Source organism: Brienomyrus brachyistius, chromosome 5, assembly GCF_023856365.1.
Source record: "Brienomyrus brachyistius isolate T26 chromosome 5, BBRACH_0.4, whole genome shotgun sequence".
Classification (NCBI taxonomy): Eukaryota; Metazoa; Chordata; class Actinopteri; order Osteoglossiformes; family Mormyridae; genus Brienomyrus; species Brienomyrus brachyistius.
In genome coordinates this window covers 29,043,001-29,064,161 of record NC_064537.1, presented here as the reverse complement: position 1 = coordinate 29,064,161, position 21,161 = coordinate 29,043,001, and the positions used below count along the sequence as shown (strand labels likewise).

General features: G+C 38.8%; 1 protein-coding gene across 1 annotated transcript in view; it reads right to left on the bottom strand.

Moving 5' to 3' along the window:
* Window positions 1–306: 306 nt before the first annotated feature.
* The window catches only part of LOC125741722 (glutamate receptor ionotropic, NMDA 2A-like), a 76,069-nt gene continuing 55,214 nt past the window's right edge, over window positions 307–21,161 (bottom strand). The window contains exons 5-13 of the mRNA XM_049012973.1: window positions 18,552–18,754; window positions 16,361–16,529; window positions 16,106–16,259; window positions 15,218–15,343; window positions 14,221–14,450; window positions 11,310–11,470; window positions 10,206–10,393; window positions 5,911–6,149; window positions 307–4,644 (exon numbers count right to left, since the gene is read on the bottom strand). Of these exons, the coding sequence (XP_048868930.1) occupies window positions 2,854–4,644; window positions 5,911–6,149; window positions 10,206–10,393; window positions 11,310–11,470; window positions 14,221–14,450; window positions 15,218–15,343; window positions 16,106–16,259; window positions 16,361–16,529; window positions 18,552–18,754 (3,261 nt within the window). The 3' untranslated portion in view covers window positions 307–2,853. The remainder of the gene's footprint in view (window positions 4,645–5,910; window positions 6,150–10,205; window positions 10,394–11,309; window positions 11,471–14,220; window positions 14,451–15,217; window positions 15,344–16,105; window positions 16,260–16,360; window positions 16,530–18,551; window positions 18,755–21,161) is intronic.

Here is a 21,161-nt window from a genome sequence, read left to right as displayed (position 1 = left end):
TTTATTTGGATAAAGTGCAAGTTCTATAACGAAATCACAAAAGGGATGGACTGCATGCAAAGCCTGAGCTAATGAAAGCAAGCCACCCAAAAATACAATGTGCAGTACATGAGAACATGATTTACGGCTGGATCTCTGAAACACAGAGCCAAAGCACAGAACCCTCGGTCTTATGAACAGGTCTGGTCACTGTTATGTCAGTCTCAGTTACTGACCAAGACGTATTCATGTCAGCAGAAGAATACTGTCCATAAAACCTATGCAGAATGAAATAAAAGACACAATAAATTGAAAATGAGCTTAATATCCATATTCTCTAGAATTTCTTTTTTGCGGTTTTATTAACTTATAATTATGAGCAGCTGAGGCTTTAAATGTTTAATTCCATACGTAGCTTTACATGCCGCTCTTGACTGAATGACAGCATAATGCGAACAGGTTATTACACAACGTACAGCTCCAAAATATGATAGCACTAAAAAAATAAAATAAATAAAATAGTGAAATAAAAGAGTAATAAAGCTTTCAAAATATCGTGTACAACTTCGAATTATTTATTACCCTGTTTCAGATGGAAAGTCCATAAAGTATTTCACAATAGCATGGCAAATGTTCACATGGAATGGTTTGTGCTTGTTAAGCCAGGGTCACGAATTACAGCTTGCAAATTTGACTGCACAAGCATCCACTTCAGTAAGAACATTTCCATATAGTTATTTTTTTGTTCAAATATACATGCAAAATAATAAATTCTGGTAAGGAACTACCGTTAAATAAACCAAAGACAAGAAATGAAATAATGCTTTAAGAATGGCAGTAAGTGTGATACATGATAAACCAGAAACATTAAACTAAAAGCCCCACATCTATAATAATACTGAAAGGTAGTATTGCAATAATTTATTATCAGTATTTTACAAAATTTAACAAAATGAACACACCTTTAATGAGCTTCTACCTGAAAACCTAGCATAGACCCACAACCATGATGCGGTTTTGAACCTATGACGTGGAATCACGTGGAAGGGCATATTGAGTGTGTAAAGGGGTGAATCTCTATTCCACCATCTAGGGCTGCAAAGTAATGCTTTTGATTGCAAAGTCCCACCTCCTAAATTCAGCATTTACAACAGAGAACGCGGAAGCACATATTACGTCTACTGTTTCCTAAAGAAAGTTTAATGTATATGTGGTTCGGTTGGATTTCAGCATGTGATCAAACAAAATGCCCCTAGAGAGATTATTTTGTTTAATCTGGATATATTGACCTTCTTAGAAGCTTTTAAATCTCCATGTAATTTTTTTTTCCTTTCTGATATTTATGTATATATAAAAAGATTGATATTCAAAAAGTATTTTCTGACCATGTCTACACTAACAAAGTCACCTCCGGAAGGGGATGAGGGCAGAATTCACTGAAATACATCAAGAAACAGATCATTTAGCCTTGAAACACTCTCTGTATCAGTTGCACATACACTAGTTAGCAGGCTGACCTGGAAGACCAAGTCATTCTGCTCAGGATATTCAATCAGCAGTCTTTGTGATTCAGCTATACTAACAGAATCAACATTTTGATAGTGACACATGAAATAGACTGCCGGTATTCTGTCAGTTAAAAGAATGATGATGTCGCTTACAAACTGTGAGAGAATGAAATCACAATGCAGTCCAAGAAGGATGCATAGAGACATTTTAACAAAGCAGAGATGATCAGACGGCTATGCGAAAAGTCTTTAGTTGCTATGTTCATGGTCCTGATTAATACCTGGTGCTTTGTCACTCTGTTTTCAGATATGAGTGCACATTGTGCAGTAACACGGATCTCTAAAGAAATGCAGATGACTTCTGTATAAAAATGTTGCCCTATGTACCTGATTCACAGAAGACAGACTATGGTGGCTGAGATCAGAAAAATACATAGATGATAAATCTATCCATTGTAATCTGAACAAAACTACAGACTGGTCATTTTGAGTAATAGAGGGCCAGTCCTCTGTTTGAGGTGCATTCCTGGGATATATGGGAAATAATCTGGTGAAGAATAGAAATAACGTGATCATTATCATGGGAATCCCCCTTTAATTTCCAGATATAATCAACAACACGGGATTTCTAAACAATATGGTGGTTGACCAAGACTAAACTTACTAAAATATTTTGGATGTACTGCAGATACCTCAAGGTGCTATTTAATTTTCTGACTGATATGGGCACATTTCTCATTCGAATGGCTATTTTGAATTTTCACCCGTTTCTCTAAACCATATTGGTTGTATTTCATTAAACTGTTCATCAGCCAAAGACAAAAAAAGGATGAAAACATACTAACAAAGATTCAGTGTAAATATTCTACTATCCAGATTATCACTGAAGCTATTTTATTGTACATTAGTCCAGACATTGCAACATTACATTCAGACTCAAACATTAGGCAATAAAATATGTAAATATTAATAATTACCAAGCCTATCGATTTCCTCATGGTGACACAATGCTGAAAGAGAGTTTCACCACCTCCGAATCCCAATATAAGCCCTCACCCCCCCTTTCCCAAGTTTCATTCCATTATCCTAAGAAAAGATGGTAACCTCAACCAGTAACTCTAACTGCTCAAAACACCAGTTTGTCTCCAATATACTCTAAGGTCAGAAAATATCACTAAAAGTCTAAATTAAAACGCTATAAACCATTGGCAAGCCATATATGGTCAACATATTAATACACAAAAACAAATTAAGAGGAAAAAATACACTTCTTTAAAAACATCTGTTTCCAAGAAATATGTAATACTCCTCATTTGGATGTGAGTGACTTACTTAAATAGTTCCATATAGAGCTTTACAAAGAGCATTATACATCTGATTCAATACTAGGCATTTTCTTATATATTCGTCTATTGCTGCAAGAATTCAGAACCCGGGGTGTCGTGTATGAAATAGTCTGGTTAGCTACATAAGGCATTGCATGCTCAGAAAAGTACACGTCATTGGCTAATCGACCGTCTCTAGAGCAATAGGAGGTGGCGGACTTCAGCGAAAGCTTCAGATTGCTGTCGTTTCTTGGTGCCAGCTGTCTGTAAATGTCTGAGTAGCTGCTGCCATGCACCAGGCGCTGATCGTCGCGAAAAGAGTGCACGAAAGGGTTGTCCGATGGGTGATCGGGGTAAAGTGACCTACTGCGTTTGCTTTCCCCCAAGTTATGGTTGAAGGGCATGGTTTTGTTAAAGAATGCATAGTCTGGCTTAACGTTCAAAACGTTTGCATACGGGTCATCGTCCGTAATCCTTTCCTTGTCCTTCAAGCTGACACTGCGTGCCGGCTTATCCACATCCGTCTCTTTGGGCCTCTCAAGGATATTGTCATAGGAATGCTGCCTGGTGATTCCCAGTTTACTGCTCTGTAGTGTCTGTGGTCCCACAGTCTGGGGCCAGTAATGGCTGAATATTTCTCCCTGTTGCACAGGGGGGCTTGTGGAGTCCTGTAACATCTGGTCCTCGCTAATGTCATAAAGGTTGCCAATGTGCAAACATGCCTCACAGCGATTATAAGGGGACCTGACAGTGTACAAGCCCGAATAATTTGGGACCTTAGACAGGCAGCTGCGACAGTGAGTCTGTTTATAGCGGTCATTTGTTTCATGCGAGCTGACATTTTTTTCTTTCAGGGTAAAATGTTTGGTATGCATGTTGAATTTGTTTTTATTGTTAGGGGTGACGTTGGTGCTGACGTGATGCAAAGGGCTGCTGTTGAGCTGGATGATTAGCTGATCTGATTTCCTGTAGTTGTCATTGTGATCTGAATAAATGTCGGGACAATCCAAATCCTCGGGTACACCCCTGCTCCCCCTGTAGAGAAGAGAATCTGAACGCAAGCTAAGCTCATGGTCTGAGTCTATGGTGTATATTTTTTCTCGAGACTGTCCTACCTGCTTGCCCTTTAAGTAGGACAACTCCATTTCGCTGCAATCCTTAGGGAATTTCAACGTCATGGATTTTTTTTTTAAGTTATCTTTAGGTTTTTGGTGCTTCTGGTTGTTGTCAAGATCTTTGTAGGACGCGGCCCTGCTGGAGCACTCGGAAATGTCAGAGTGGGCAGCATCCTCGGGCAGGTATCGCTGGCTTTTCATAGACAGGCGAGGGTCAGGTGACAGGGTACCCTGGATGGAGCTCTGGTTCTGACGTAGCGTTTCCACTGACTTCTTCCACAGGGCACGTGGTTTGGAGTTAGCCTGAGAGGCATCTTCACTGACGGTCACCTCCACTTTGTTGGGGTTCGCCTCATTCAGGGTTAGGGGATGCTGACCCGGGAAGACGTAGTTGTTCAGGTGATCCTTGTGTCGGTTGGTCAGGTATGCTATGTCGGTGGTCTCGCCATAGATCCCTTCCTTCGGCACATAGCTCCGGTTTTCCGTATAGACAAAATTCCCTTTATCCGCCATCATGTCCATAAGCATGGGAGTACTGGAGTGCTTGAAATCCCCAGGACGCTTGGGAGAATTGATTCTCGACACGCTGATGTTGGTCATGTTGGTCATCTGCTTGGCAGACTTTATGATGTTCAGCATGTTCGCCTGTGGGCTGAAGTCCAGCTCGGGCTTCTTCTTCATCTCAATGTGGACCCCATGGATGCAACTCCATATCCCCTGGAAGAGTCAGGGAACCAACTTAAACCAATTCTATGATGGGAATTATGGCTCAGTGGATTGAGCTTAAGACACAGCTAACACAACACATACTAAATGTGACGCATATCTACACACATAAATATGACCTACTTACCAAAGTGAGAACAGGATGGATGAACTTACATTTTAATCAAATTTTATACAAATCATTAAACAATAGATCGTAATTAATACTATTAATAGGGTCACTTTGAGTCTGCAGGCTATCTGAGCAACTAAAGGCAATTTTTACTAATTAAAATGTATTAAAAATGTCATTATAGCATACTGTCCTTGTTTTGAGAAGCATAATTAAATTATATTTCTTAATGAAAAGATGTTATTTTTTCTTAGCCGTACGTATTGCAGTTATAGTACAATTCATGTTTTACTTGTGTATCCTGTGTTGTCAAAGCACAGTCATGTCATAGATAACTGTACAATATCAAAAACATAAGATATAACTGAATGTGTGTACTTCCAAAAATGAATACATAGTACCATGTACAGTTGTGATCAATATAAGTATCCAGCTAAATGGCAGCTTTTATAACAACCCTCATAAGTAACAAACTGAATGTTTTTATGTAGCCAAAGTCCTGACTGAAATCCCAGTGAGAATCTGTGGAAAGACTGTGGTTCATTAGCAATTCCCAAGCCAGCAGAATGAGCACAAGCAAATCTGCCAAGGAAAATGGACAAACATTGAACCAACTGCATGTACAAAATCCTTGGATATTTTCCTTTAGTAGTTTAACATTTCAGTCAGAATAACTCCTTACTTGTCCTACTTCAGAAGCATTAATATGACATCAGCTGATCTGCCTCTGTCTATAACAGTACACCAAACAAACACAGGTCATACATGCATGTGCAAAACGTGTTTTTGAGTCTTTAGAATGATATGTTTGTTTTAGGAACGTGGTCCTTTATTTCTGACAACATTCATCTTGAATTTTATCAAACCGAATCTTAAAGTTTAAGTATCAGGGATCACGAAATCACAAAGTACCATCTGTGGTATTGGTGGCTCATGAGATTTGGCATAAAAGATTCAGCATAAAAATATGAGGGGAAAGGGGCTTTAAAACAGCTGTTGAATGAATGCAGCCATTTTAGAATGCAGCATAGAGATATGCATGAAAAGCTAACAATCTGCTGTTCATTCAGCTGGAAGCTGGGGCTGATCCTTTGTTTCCCGCCTGTATGTACCAAGAAATGTGAGGGAGTGAAAGCGGCTCTCACCCTGCTGATGGTGAAGAGCATCCCCGGCTTCCCACTGCACATGCCAGTGAAGCAGTAGCGCATCTTCCAGTAGAACAAGTGTTCCCAGATGAAGACAATAAGACTGAGGACCATGGCTGCGGCCAGCATATAGAAGACACCCGCCATATTGTCCACATCCAGCTGACTGCTCATCACCTCGTTCTTCTCATTATGACAGATGCCAGTAAGCCACTGTGCTTCGAGCTCCTCCATCTCACCTGCAATACACAACAGGAACCCACCACAGTGCCATTACATCAATGCTCATTGTATAAATATATTACACACAATGCAGAGAGTTCACAATGAGTCTGCAACATACCCAAGGGAACCCTCTGCTAATCCACAACAGAGATCACATGGATATTCATCCATCCATCCATATTCCAAAACCACTTGTCATATTCAGGGTTGGAGGGGTCCGGAGCCTATGCCAGAGGCTACATTTGCAAGGCAGGGAATGACCCAAGATGGGACACCAACCTATCACAGGGCACACTCACCACACACCATTCATTCACGTATGCATACCTTTGACCAATTTGGTAACTCCAATCAGCCCCAGCATGTTTTTGGACTGTGGGGGGAAACCGAAGTGCCCAGAGGAAACCCCACGACGACACGGGGAGAACATGCAAAGTCCACACACATGTGACCCAGGCGGAGACTAAATATTAAAGATTATAGATATTTAGAAATCTATCATGTTCATTTGATTAAACTCAATTACTTGATTACTAAAAAGCATCGAGTAAAATTTTCCTTCTCGATCACTCAGCAAGAGGGCAGAAGGAAAACGGCGCACGGCGGATGAGGGTCTAAATAAAGAGTGAAACCATCAGTCCTGTGGAAGCACTTTAAAAGCGAATGAAAATGCAGCATCTGTCACTACAGCAAAGCAGAACTTAAATATCACCCCTGAAGAAGTGCAATATAAATACCTTTTAAAATTTGGTCTTGAAGCACTCATCCAATAATGTGAGGTTATCCATAGACATTTCCCATTTAGCCTCTTTGTCGTCAAGTTTGCTTAAATTATCTGGCTGCATCATCATACATAATACGGTACACAATAACCATATATAATATATACATATATTTTATATATATATATATATATATATATATATATATATATATATATATATATATATATATACATATATATATAACACACACACACACACACACACACATATATATATATATATATATATATATATATATATACACACACACACACACACACACATATATATATATATATATATATATATATAAATAGAGTAAGAATGTTTTATTGCAGGTTATTGACAGTAAAGTTAGCAGTGGTTTTTAATTTTTGCAGACATTCACAGATCGCTCTATTTACTCTGTTAAAACATTACAAGAAAATCCCTCATTCAAAAATCTGCGTACGTGAAATTACATTATGCACCTTTGTTATTCAGTTACTACATCCAATTGTGAAAATGTGAAATAATCCAGCCCTTGTTGAGAATTCAAGCGCTCACTTGGCTTGACAGTCTGCGACATTTCAGAATAAAAATCCCAAATGGAAAAACAAGGACACATGGTTATTACCAGTGTGTGGTCTACATCAACATATACATAGACATAGACAGGAAGCACATATAGGGCCAACGTACACTGGTGATATTATAAATAATAATATAAGCCAATGTGTCCATTATATTTCTAGGCAGGTGGAACATAGGGAAGCCTAATACTCCAAAAGCAAGGAACCCAGCAACTAAATTTCAGCTTATCAAAGTACCTGAGTAAACCTACACATATCACACACTTTGGCACTTCTGAAATCTGCAGGTAATTTGTGAAATGGATATATATGCCTCATTTCATTATTTTCTATGTAGGAGGTATATAGGCCATCATAATGCTCTAAAGACAGATCTTAGCAACTCATTTTTGATTCTTGGTCGAGGAACGTGACTAGCCCTGCACATATCATGCACTTTGAGACTTGTGAAACTTGTCTAATGATTTGTGACATTAAATTCATATGCCTTATATCCATTATTGTCAATGCAGCAGTGGTGGCTGGCCCATAGGGGGCGCTTGGGTGCCGCCCTCCCAGATGTGGGGGGGGGGGGATATAAAATATATAAAAATAAAAAAAATATATATTTTTTTTTCAATGTGAGTTTTACTTCATGGTGTGTGCCTACATGCAATCTGAATTATTTAAACAACATTTCCATCAACTGACTCTCATTCAACAGTGAATTTCCACCGACAGAGTTCCACCAATCATTTCTCTTCTTGGGCGCTCATCCAAGTGCCCCAGAAGTGCAGCGAAACAGCCAATCGTGTATCGTTGCTAGGCGAATATATTAAAGATTTCGCCTATCAGCATCGCCAAATTAAATGCTTTTTGGGGCTCTGGAAATTTTGCCCCTGCTACAGAAAATGCGGGAAAGTTTTTGATCGCTCTCAGGTCAGTCAGTCAGAGAGAGACGATGGCGACGATGACAGTTGAGGGGCAGCTTCCAGCAAGTTCGGTGAGATCGTTATTGAATTACCCTTTTGCAAGAGGGACGATGGTGGGAAAAATCCACGTTAAGGAGCTGGGACCCGACAAGCCTGAAATAAACATCACCCAGCCAACTAAGGAAATTAAATTATGATTGTGAAATTGTTGCCATTTTCAGACTGTTCATTTGAATGCTTATATACTGGACTAGGAAGGGAAATCTATTGGTACGTCAGCCCCAGCAAGAAGTTTTTTCACCAGCCGCCACTGCTATGCAGGTGGAGCACAAGTCATTGTAATTCTCCAAACCCAAAGAACTGAACTGCTAAATGCCAACATGACTAGACCTACACATATCATGGACTTTGGCACTTGCAAAACCTGTAGATAATTTATGCATGTTTTTAAAAGAAATATGAATTATTTTTTTAAATGTTCACATTTAGCTTTTATTATAGACATGCAGCCATGGAAAAACTCACAGCACAATGTTTTGTTTCACTCATTTCTCAAGTTATGGGTGAGCGTCTATGAATATTATATATTGTTGTGCAAACTGCAGCCTGGTTCTTCCCTGCTTCTCATTAATGAAGGGCTTCTTCCTTGCTTTATGGGTCTTCAGTCCTTTTCTAGGAGCCTTATACCAACTGTCCTAACAGTGCACTTCACACCTGAACTTAATGTTTCCTATTCCTTGTGAATGTCACTTGATGTCATCCTTCGATTGATGAGAAACTGTCAGATAACGGACATTAGAAAGTTGCTTCCACCCTTTACCTGATCTATGGTCTCCTGCTTCATCTGATTCTTGTTACTGCTGTGTTAGAAATTTTTAACCTGGAACCAACCTGCTGCTCAGTGTAAACTTCTGCCAGCAGAACCAGGATCACACACACCAGGATTTAAAAATTAAGATTTGTTTAAAAATACAGTGGTCTCGTAATTATTTCTGAGGTTGTATATAATTAGATTATTAATAGTATAATAGTAAATTAATAGTATAGTTAGCTTGTGAGTGATATGTTTCATCAATTATAATCATATATTTAGCTCAATGAGAATTGTCTCACCAAAACAGTTTAATGCAGATTTAGTTGAATAATAATGTTTTTTTAAATAATTATAACCATATATTTAGTTCCATAGTGACGTGATTTATTGACAATTACCATGCACAAAATACATATACAAATGTCTCAAAAAAGGTGTGTTTTTATTATTTTAAATCTGATCATTATATCTGGATAGTATAACTGACATGTTTTATATATATATATATATATATATATATATATATATATACACACACACACACACACAGACACACAGACACACACACACACATACATATATATATATATATATATATATATATATATATATATATATATATATATATATATAGTAAACAAATGAATAAAATAATGATTTTTGTTATTAAACCAATAAATCTACAATACACACGCATGTATAAAATATGCAATAAAGATAAAGCAACGGATAGATTTTGTTTGCTAAAACTAAAACTAGTGCTTTAAATCTTGGTTGCAAATCTAGGTTTAAGACAGAATACCGAATCACATATTTATGCCACATGTTTACATCTTTTTTTCCCTCTGACTTCAAACGTGAAGCTTAAAATGATGCAGATTCCTTTTTTCCTCCAAGCTAAATACCCATGAGTCATGTGGGTGGTTCTGTAGTGGGTTTTTACAATTTTTCTACCTCATGCACTCCTCTTCCTAACGATAACTAAGAATGCCACATTGGGCTTTCTTACCATCTCCGATGATGCCCAGGATCGCCAGGTCAACCTGCCGCTTCCAGTACGAACCCTTCTGGAGGGCAATCCCGTAGCCTGTGGTGGCGAAGATATAACCACTTCCGATGGTCACAAGCTTGCAGCCCTCATCCCGACCAGCCATGTAGTTCAGCACGGCAGCATCATATATGAAAGCATCCAGTTTCCTGCCAGACCAGAGCGATAGTCACAGTCAAAACGTGATTGCTTCGCGATAAGCACAATTACAGGATTACAGATTCAGACGTAATTGTAATCAGTAATATTCACAAAAGAGTTGTCTCTTTCTGCTTTAGTCCTGATTGCTTGCTCTGCACCATGGGGAAACTGTGTATTTTTTTTTATTAGCTAAACTCAAAATATTTAACGGTGGTTGCACCATTATCTGAAGTGTGAGTAGGGTGATTCAGTAATGAGACCATTCACAAGAAGTTCACAGAATCACAGGCTGTAGTTCTTAAACTCTGTGACAGTTATTGTCTTTTCCTATGAGTCACTGTCTAGAGTAAGGGCCTGTTTGAGAGTATAATACTGGCCATTTGACCTCTCTGAGACTGGACTATATGAAACACACTGGCTACATCTGCCGTAATGAGAGGAGCTGATATTATTGACAGAACAGGCTAGGATACTGCACAGGGGGATTGTTCAACAGAAATGTAGCCACATTTGTCCTCATACTATCGCGTTTGTCTCAACTAAGAACCCAGTGTGGGCACACTGAGCTCTCCAAATCACAGTGACATCAATGACAAATTGGGTTTTCTAATGTGGCCAAGAACTGGCACTTGAAATAAATACAGTCATCACACTTCCTTGAATTTATTAAGTGTTTGCTTCTGTATAACATCAAGAGTATTGAAGCCGTCACAAAGTATATCAGGAGATTTTTTATCGGCAAACGAGATTTATTTGTTTTTCTATTAAATGCAGGACGTTGTCAGAATGTATATTCTCTGTGGTGGATAGCCTACTGTGCTTAAATAAACCCTTCTGTGTTATTCACTAACCTAGTTAGACATGGCTCTTCTCAGGGTATGATGAACACGGAAAATTCCTCGACCATCTACAAATAAGACTCACCCAGTTTTAAGGCTGACCAGTGCATCCTGTACGCCAGTCTGGTGATATTTTACCATGTACTGATGCATATCTGGGTAGTTCTTCCGGATATTCCGCTCCGTACTTCCATTAGGAACGGTTCCAAAGCGGAATGGGGGTGAATAGGAGTTTGGACTCTGGAACTGTGGGGAGAGGCATAACAGTGAAAAGCCAGGCAAACAGTGCAATGATAGTGTTGTTGTACTATTATAAGAGAATATAATTATTATGATTACAGGGACACAATTTCCATTGCTATGATGTTTTGAGTAAATATCAGGCTTTTATTTCCCCAAAATAATTCATCTGATCAGTTTAATGGACTTGTACTTAATCTAAAAATAATTTGAACACATTTACCACATGAAACTTAATTCAAACACAATAAATCTCCTAGACTGAGAATGTGATAATCCTTATATACTGACTCCTGTGATAACCGTTATGCCCTGACTTCCATCTAGAGATGCATCGATTCGATATTCAGATCGGTATCCGCACCGATACAGACCTATTTAACGGATTGTGTATCGGCCATAAGTGACCGATCCACAACCCATACGTGTTTATTTATATTTTGGCAATCTGTCAAAGATAGCTGCTATTTTGTGTTAAATCTATTTGTACAGTCAATCGCATGACAGCTCTTTAGCTCTTTCCCATTTTACAAGTGATTTTTTAGCGGTATTCAAGCTGAGCGCTAACGCTGCCACTCCATACTCCTCGCATACTCCTCGCATACCCCTCGCAGTAGGGGGAGCGTAAGAACATCGGATCTGGAAGTATTTTACGCTTTTAATGGCAACCAGCAGCAGCGCTTTGCAATCTGTGAGCGGTGGGAGTAGCGTTCAATGGGAAATTCCACTAAACAACGAGCACGCAATTGTGCGAGACAATGCGAGTAATATGAAAAAAGCAATGGATGACTTGGGAGTCGCTTGGGCTGTTTTGCGCGCTCGCTGCAGCTTGTGATACACGAGGGTTCTGCTATCGCAATGAAGTGACGCTGTGGCCAGTGGGAGACTTGCGTAACCTTGCTTGGAAGATATTCAAATTGAACTGGTAAATGCCTCAAAACGCTAAAATCATGAGGTACAAACCTGGTGGTACAGTATGTTATGCATGTTTGAATTGGTCTAATTGTTTTTTGGCATACATTTTGTTCCATCAGTATTTACTAGTTAAAAAAATAAGAATAATATGTAAAGTGTATATACTGTATATACACTTTAAGTACAGTAAAAAGAGACTTGGTCTATCTCTGCTTCCATCTAACGTTCTTCTAGAGTGTTGGTTGGAGTGACACACTATCATGAAACAGAATATAGTTTTCTTAGAAGAAAAGAATTCCGTTGGCAGACTTTCCAGGACACGCATGGGACTGATGGTTGCATTAGCTGTTTTCACTTCTTAATGATGCCCTTGTAATACGGCCAAGGGCACCGTGCCCAGATTATCTACAATTCCTAATCACCCCCTACAACCCAGTCCAAAAGCTTTGCTGTGTAAGATCTGGCCACTTCACTCTCTCCCCTCTCATCTGTGACATCTCCACCAGGCTGTGTCCTGGAATGATACCCCTGGTTCTGTGGAACCTTTAGAATTGTATTTTAAAATACTGTGTTCAACTGGTATGAAATCTGATGTTTTCTTCCTTTAACTCTTTCGTAACCATGAATCATGGGAAAGATCTTGCTAGGCCAGCTAGAGGAAAGAGCCAAGGGCCATTCATTAGCCTGTATCATTGGTGGTAATCATAAATTTTGCCCAATAAGATTCACTTCATACTACTCATTATGCAATAGCATCCTCACCCTCAGAACAGCTGCATCTATAATATTTTAAACACAGGATTTTTTTTAGCTTCACCACATACAGTGATGGTGTGATTTTAATATTACTGATTCCATGTTAGTAAGCATTCCTTATCATTAAAACAACAAGCACTGTATCACTGCACTAACAATGTAATTCTTAGTGGTACACACCAAAACTGACAAGTAGACTACAGGTACTTTGTTAGCTGACTATATTTTGATACTGTTTTAAAGCTGTTTGATTTGTGTAAATGACTGCATGTGGAATTTTAATCTCTATCTGGTAACACTTTACTTGAGGTCATACATGCAACTTAGTAACTCAGTTACTACTCAAGTGAAAATCATGAACAAATATAGTAATTGCATGAAATAATGAACCTTCATGATTGATTAATGATGAATGAACAGGGGATCAGTACGTAACTTAGTTTCTTAATACATTAAGTAAGCATGTATTACTACATTATTAGTGCCCTCAAGGAGTGTTACCTTCTATTTAGTTATTTCTGTTGCATTGTAGTATGTATCTCTATAAAAATAAGCATATTATCTAATAAGGAATAAAATAATATTTTTTCTACATGATAATTTTTGCTTTTTTTTAGACTGTTGGCTTTGGATAGTATTAAATTATGTGCATCGACTTAACTAACTAAACTGTTTTGAGTCCAAGTTTTCTGCATAATTTTATTGTTTCTTTCTGGCAGACTCCCACATATCATAGCATAATGAGTTACACTAATCATCCACACAAATTCTGGTATGAGGATTTTCAAATGAACAATGCACACTTATGGCTGAAACGATGAAATAGCCCCCTTGCATTAAAAAAAAAATACACATTAAAGAATACGATTAGGAATTCTAGAGCATGTAGAAAAATAATATTCTGAGGGTATAAAAAGATTCCCGAGCATAGCCTGGTGTTCCAGGAAATAACAATAGCAAATTATCCACGGTCTGATCACAGGACTTCCTCCATTCTAAAAAGTCACCAAAATCAATGTTCGGTAGCTAGCGAGCTAAGTTAGCTTAGCCGTCAGCCGGCAGCGTCACTCGCTATCACCGCTCACCTTCTTGTCACTGAGGCCAGTGACTTGGTCGACAAACTCCTCCTGGATCATAAAGGCCGCCAGGTTGGCAGTGTAGCTGGCCAGAAATATCACGGCGAAGAAGGCCCATACGGATACGATGAATTTACTGGTGGTTCCCCTGGGATTCTCTACGGGCACAGAGTTGTTGAAGACAAGGCCCCAGAGGAGCCATATAGCTTTACCGATGGTAAAGGAGGGTCCGTGGGGATCTGTGAAGAAGGATAATATACAATGAATGAGACTACAGTCTACAAGATATTCGCAACTATTTTTAATTCAAGGAATATACACATACTCATGTGTATATATAAAAAAATATAATATCCTGCAATCTGCATTTCCAAGACCATTTTTCCAGCACAGTGTCACGGTCAAAATGTAATATTATCATCATGTAATGAATAAAACACTGTAAATATAAAATGAATAAATAACAAAAAAACACGTTATGCAAGTCTTTAGCCTAGAGGGCAGCAGGTAATTCCTTGGTTTTAAGAATATGAGCTTGGAGCCGTTATACTGCTGGTTCAAACCCCTGAATGGGCTCTCTTGTTGTCCCCTTGCCCAAACTTGGTTATTCCATTAAAAATCGTTATTTGTATAAATGGATGAACATTGCAACTCAGTTTGGGTAGAAATGTCAGCTAAGCTGTGGACAAAATTCTGCTCTGGTGGAAAAGGCTAACAAATAAACCTCTACAAACATATTGTGTTAAGTAAATATGGAACAAAATTATTGAGGCATTGAAACTTCACACTGGGACCAGAAAATAGTATAATGCATGCGAGACTTAAGTAAGCTTTGGCTGTTGTGTCTCAGTATTTATGCTAAATTGCCCTAATTGTGCGGTTTGTGTCCTATAACCCTTTCCGAGCCAGTACCCTAGCTCCAGCACCACTGCGTGGTTGACCACTGGATTCCTCCTGTACATGTGGCTTGTTCTGGGGCGTGTCATGTTACAGAGTTGAGGCTTACCTTTGCCTTGTGCAAGGTTTCTGTTAAATCCCAGGGGGCTGATGTACTCGAAGGCGAAGACAGCCATGGCTGTCACAATAAGGAGCATCACAAACATCATCACCCACACGGACGCGCTGAAGGGCTCTGCAGAAGCAACGAGAGACGGTCAGCCACAAACACTATGTCACCATATGTGACCATGTCACCCTTTGTCACAGGCCACATAAGGTATTTAAAAGCTGCACATTAAACGAAAAAAATGTCCAGTAATTAAAACATTATTATGCATTAATTCAAATATACAATTACATATTTATTAGAAAATATGTGTGTATACACATGTTATGTATATATTACACATATAGTATATATACAGATTTGGTTATTCCTTGAGTAATTAAGCAGGAATATTTTTAGAGGCTTGTGTTTCTTCCAGTAACATTTAAACTTTTCAGTGCATTAATTTATCATTTTTAATAATGGGTCCAGAACATATTGCTCCCAGTGCACACAGTAGTACATGTAGTAGTAATACATATAATTGTAATAATATATAAAAAGGTTTAGATAGGAAAGTAATTTGAATTGTAAGCTGTGGTACGGTGTGTTTAGAAATTGTTAATAAATAGACTTTTATGTTATTGTTACGGGTTCATGTTAGAGGTGCCCAAGTATTATTTGTGAATTGTCACATTTGAGGGGCATCATCTGCCCCTAAACCCTCACAAATGCGATGGTTACCGTATTTTCAGAGAGTTCCTATTATTTTAATGTACTTCTGATATATTTTTAAGCAAACCATTGGGTCGGTTGTGAGTGTAATGCATGGTAGATAAAAGATAAAAGACAGATAAAAATGACAGATAAAAGCACATGGTTTTGCTCAGAGATAAACATAATATTCACCCAGGAATGCAGACGGAGACACGGTGCCATTGCTCCTGGACACCATGACACTGATGCCCGTCTCCACAAAGGGCACGGAGAAATCAATGACTTCTGCCCGCTCCTCGTTGATTGTCAGTGACCCGACAGCCATGACGGCCTTCTTGTACACCACCTGGGGGCAGGAGAAATCAGAAACAGAGCGAAAATCAGAACACTTTCAGCACAAGCGCAGTCCTTAGCAGAGAAACTGGAAATGCGGCGAAGTCTCCTTACCTCTCCCACCATCCCGTTCCACACGTTGTTGATCTTCTTGCCATGCTTGCCGTTGGTCACTAGATAGAGGTCATAGGTGAATTTGACGTTCTTGGCGATCTTTTTCAGGATGTCGATGCAAAACCCCTTGCAGCATTTTTTGATGTATGTTCCTTCCACACTAGAATTGCTGGCAAATGCAATAATATTCCCGTTCAGTACAAAAACACACAATATCAATCATTTCAAAAGAGTGTAATCATAATTCGGGCATAATTTATTTCTGAAAGCAGTGAAATCGTTTCCTGGGTAAAGGAACTTTGTACATTCATATATACATCAGAAGTCCACAATCCAGATTATAGCAGCTGATATTGTTTCCCTGTGATACATTACACAAATTGTTAGATTCACATCTAAAAAGCTGCAGGCTCCATACTTATGGCTCATTTGATGCTACAACACTGACAGCAATATCTCTACATGTACTATAGAAAAGCTTATTAAATTTATTATTATGTAATATCTCCAGCCATGTATTACCACTTATTCATATTGTACTGCCTACTGTGCATTTGTTAAAAGGAAATGTAAAGTCATTTCCAAGGCTTCCTACAATCCGATCGTTTGTAAATGGCCACCTAAGCTGTACATCATTGCAGATATTTACTCTAAATAGGACTTCATTAACTGAGAAATTATACACGTGCTTGCGGCCCAGAAATGCAACCCTGTCTCTCTGGAAAAGCTTATATTTGGTCTTAAATGCTGATGTGTAGCAGTAGATGTTAAGATAGAAGCTAGTTGTACTACCAAGATGAAGCAGGTTCATATCCCAGCAGAAGGATAGCTGTAAAAATAGCTGACTGGTGTAAACCTCTTTAAGCTCCTTGTAAGCAAATACATTATATAACATAGAGATGTCACACATTTCATAAAACACTGAGCCTTAGTTCACAATAAATAGTCAAAAAAAATCCTGACATGCTTATATAAATATACCCAGTATGTGTGTGCGCACATATGTCTTATTATGTCAAGCTAAGCTTACCTCTTGTCAGCCCTCAAATTTATTTCTGGCTACATCTTACTTAGCAGTTGATTTCCAAACATCCAGAGAGAATTTGAGGGACACACACTGTCCAAGCACTGCCTCACTGTGTGGTCACCAGTAAGCCTGAACCAGCACTCAAAATCTGTACAGGCATAATGGACGCCTGCGTGATGATTGTATTGCGGAGGTAATAGCATCCTAGAACTGACCAGAGTGTGAACTTCTCAGGTAACCGCTGTTGTCAATCAGTTATCCCTAGTTCTCCTGCTAAGTCAAACAAAATTGAATACTAACACTATTCAGGTCCTTCCTCACAAGCTCATTACCGTAACACATCAGTTTTCTCTCATTTTTTAAATAAGCTTGATGACAGACTGAAATTATATAACTTCATTGTCTAAACTGCCAATTTTGCCTCTGGGATAGTTGATCAATTTTATTATTTAAAATTTATTTCTGTAATAAACAAAAGCACTTCATCAAATGCAAGGCAAGAGCTACAGAGATGAGAAATATAACAAAACTAATAAAAATACAAAAAAATAGCAAAAATATATACATATTATCATACGAATTGGTTGTTTATTTGGGTTACATGCAAAGCAGTTGAAAGACTTATAAACATTTCAGGTAGTTTTGTGTTATTTGACTTTAAAAGTGTTACATTAGTGAGATTTTTGGCTAACTATTTAGGGAAAATGGTTAAATATTGGTTAAAGAAATCATTAAATAAGAGGAGCAAATAACTTTTTAATATACCTAAAAAGTAAAAGGTCATGTCAATTGCTGTATATAAAACAACAAGCACGAAATTCTTCTAAAAATTCTCAGGTTTGTGAGAATGACCCTTTCAGGTGGCAAATACTCAACATTCCATCCCTTACGTAAAGACAAAAATAATAATAAATGTCTAAAACAATAAAAACAATAATAAATGTCTGCATGACAACAAATGTATGTTTGATTTTTAGACTTGGTCATTCCTGCCGTTCACAGTTGTAAATGTAAACATCTGTGAAACATCCCTGTAAAAAGCCTTCAGCATCCCATGGATGCAATTCCTCCCTTCCTCCAGCCAGGGAAACACTTCACTGGCATAAAGGTTTAAGTGCATGAGAGTGCAGGGCCAGAGGCAGAGGAACAGGCAGTAGCGCTCACTCCTTGATGTGCTTGCGGCAGGGCACGGAGTTCCTCATGCAGGTGCCTGTCAGGCGATCCACGTTCTCCACTATCACAAAGGGTGCCTCCTCCAGTGTCACGATGCTCAGGTGGTTCTCGTCAGCCTCGTTGTCTCCATAGGAGTTGAAGCGAGGCCAGACGGGGTACTTCAAGGTCAGGGTCTTGTTCTCCCATTTCCCCATCTGCAAAAGACCAGAGGCAGGGCTAAAGCCATCCCCACCTGTTCAGATACGCCAGGCCTGATACGCCTGTAAGCTCAAGAGGCAGGCAGGGTGCTGTATAAGACAGGGTCTCACTGCAGTCATCTTGCTGTGGGAGGCATTTGGTGGGAACATTTAGCTTAGTGTTGGCTGCATACTTCACTAAGAGGAAGAAGAATCGTGTCGATTTGTAAACATAAATATAAACAAAATAAAGCAAGAGAATAGAAATACCTTGTGGTGGATTGTGAATAATTGTATATATTATGGTTCCAGCTCACTTTTAAAGGTTAGCCTTTACATACAGAAAGTAAGCTTACATTTCCACCATAACATAATTGCAAATGTAGCACATAATTTAATATGCAGGTTATATTGTGCTTGTAAATGTTCTGTTGCTTTGCAAAGCATTTAAAACATGGATACTGCACACCTTTCAAAATAATAATGAAATTAGAACACCCAGCAACATCAATAGTTTTTATTTTAGCCTGCTTGACAGTAATGTTCTCCTTGAGTACTGGTGTCTTATATGCATAAACTATTTTTTTTATAAATACACAGTTGATGTTTATTAGAAATAAATACAAACGTCAGGTGCTAGATAAAGCTTTTTGCATAAATTCCATAATCCCCATACAAAGCATAGATGCTGCTGATTAGCAGTAAGCCTCATGTATAGTTTACTGTGTCATGGAACAGCAGATCCTGAGGTATACTGGATATAACTACATACCGTTAATTAGTGCCATTCTCTTAGCTACAACCTGCTCTTTCATGAGCTGCTGCGTAATTTATAATGCAGTGACAAATAAATATGTTTGTGCAGTGATCTTGGTACAGCCAAGGGAGGGTCTGACAATACCATCTGGGGAAGCAAAAACTTTATGCAAAAAAAAAACTGTAAAGTTTTGAAACTAAGCTGCTCTCTAATATGCTTTTTCCTTCTGTCTCACTTTTCAAACCTACGTTTTGCAAAGCTTTGAAACTTGACTTTGAATCATTTCGCCACCAACGCTTGTGACTGACTTGCGATTGAACACGTCAATCACAGGCAAAGTTTATGCCCGCCTCTGCCCACTGCCACGGGCTGTTTCGGAGCAGGATCTCCAGGTTGTGCAGTGTCTTTCAGGGATCTTTTATCCTCCTTCTCAAACCAAATCAAACCATTCATGGGATGATCATAGTTGCATCATTCTGGCTCTCAGTTCAACAAATGCAGTGACATTTCTATTTTCCAAATTCTGTTATTCAGACATATAAAAAAACAGTAATTTTGAAACTGTGATTTTGTTTAATGCATTGTATTCCTATACATTTAACAATTGGATAAAATGAATTTCAGTCCATGATTTGATTTTTTGAATGTACCTGCCCTCTCCTTTGCCATTCAAACTTAAGTCATGAGCCTTTTCAGTGCAAGTCAATAAGTTAATTTAAATCACATCTTAGTTGAACACCCTGCTTATTATAATGCAAATGATGCATCTCAAAAGTGTCTCGGTATGATAATATCTTTGCTTTCACCAGAAATGATTAGCTTGGTGTCTGAATAGAGGACGTGATATATTTAGATTGACTCTCTAATGCGGGTTTAAAACAGTCCCATTCATTTTCCTGCCAAGAGGATACCATGAGTACAACCTCAAGTTTAACATTTGCATATAAACTGGAATCAAGCACATTACGGAGTAACATTAACTGTTTAATGGGCCGCACTTATTAAAGGAGACAGAGCAGAGTAGGCATGAGGCAAGATAGGTACAGTGTATATTGGCAAAAGGATGAGGACAAGCAGAGGTTTAAGCAGGTCAGATAGTAAATAAATCTAATTGGCGGTTTCATACATAATAATGTCAAGTAAGTTCATTTTTCATGCACTGCAGCCTGTCTACACTGCTATGTTTTTGTTTAAAAACGGAGCTTTAAAATGAAAACTAACTCCATCCACACATGCATTTCCACATCATTTACTAAAGTATTTCCATACACACTAAAACAAGCAAAAAAGTATATGACATAGCTATTAGCTTACACTGGGCACATCAACACATTTACTGATAAATGAGTTTCTTTCTGTACAAATATGCAGCAGTCACATTGCGTAACTCGCTATTTAACTACATACAGGTCAGCAACAGGGAAAGCACCTTTGAAAGCAGAAGCATATGGCTGTAGCCAACACTCTCAAGGCCTTTCAATCGCAGGCCTGCCACTCTCAGGCCTTGGCTCCCCACTCTCAGGCCCACCACTCTCAGGCCTCAACTCGCCACTTTCGGGCCCGCCACTCTCAGGCCTGCCACTCTCAGGCCCACCACTCTCAGGCCTCAGCTCGCCACTTTCGGGCCCGCCACTCTCAGGCCTGCCACTCTCAGGCCCTGACCCACCA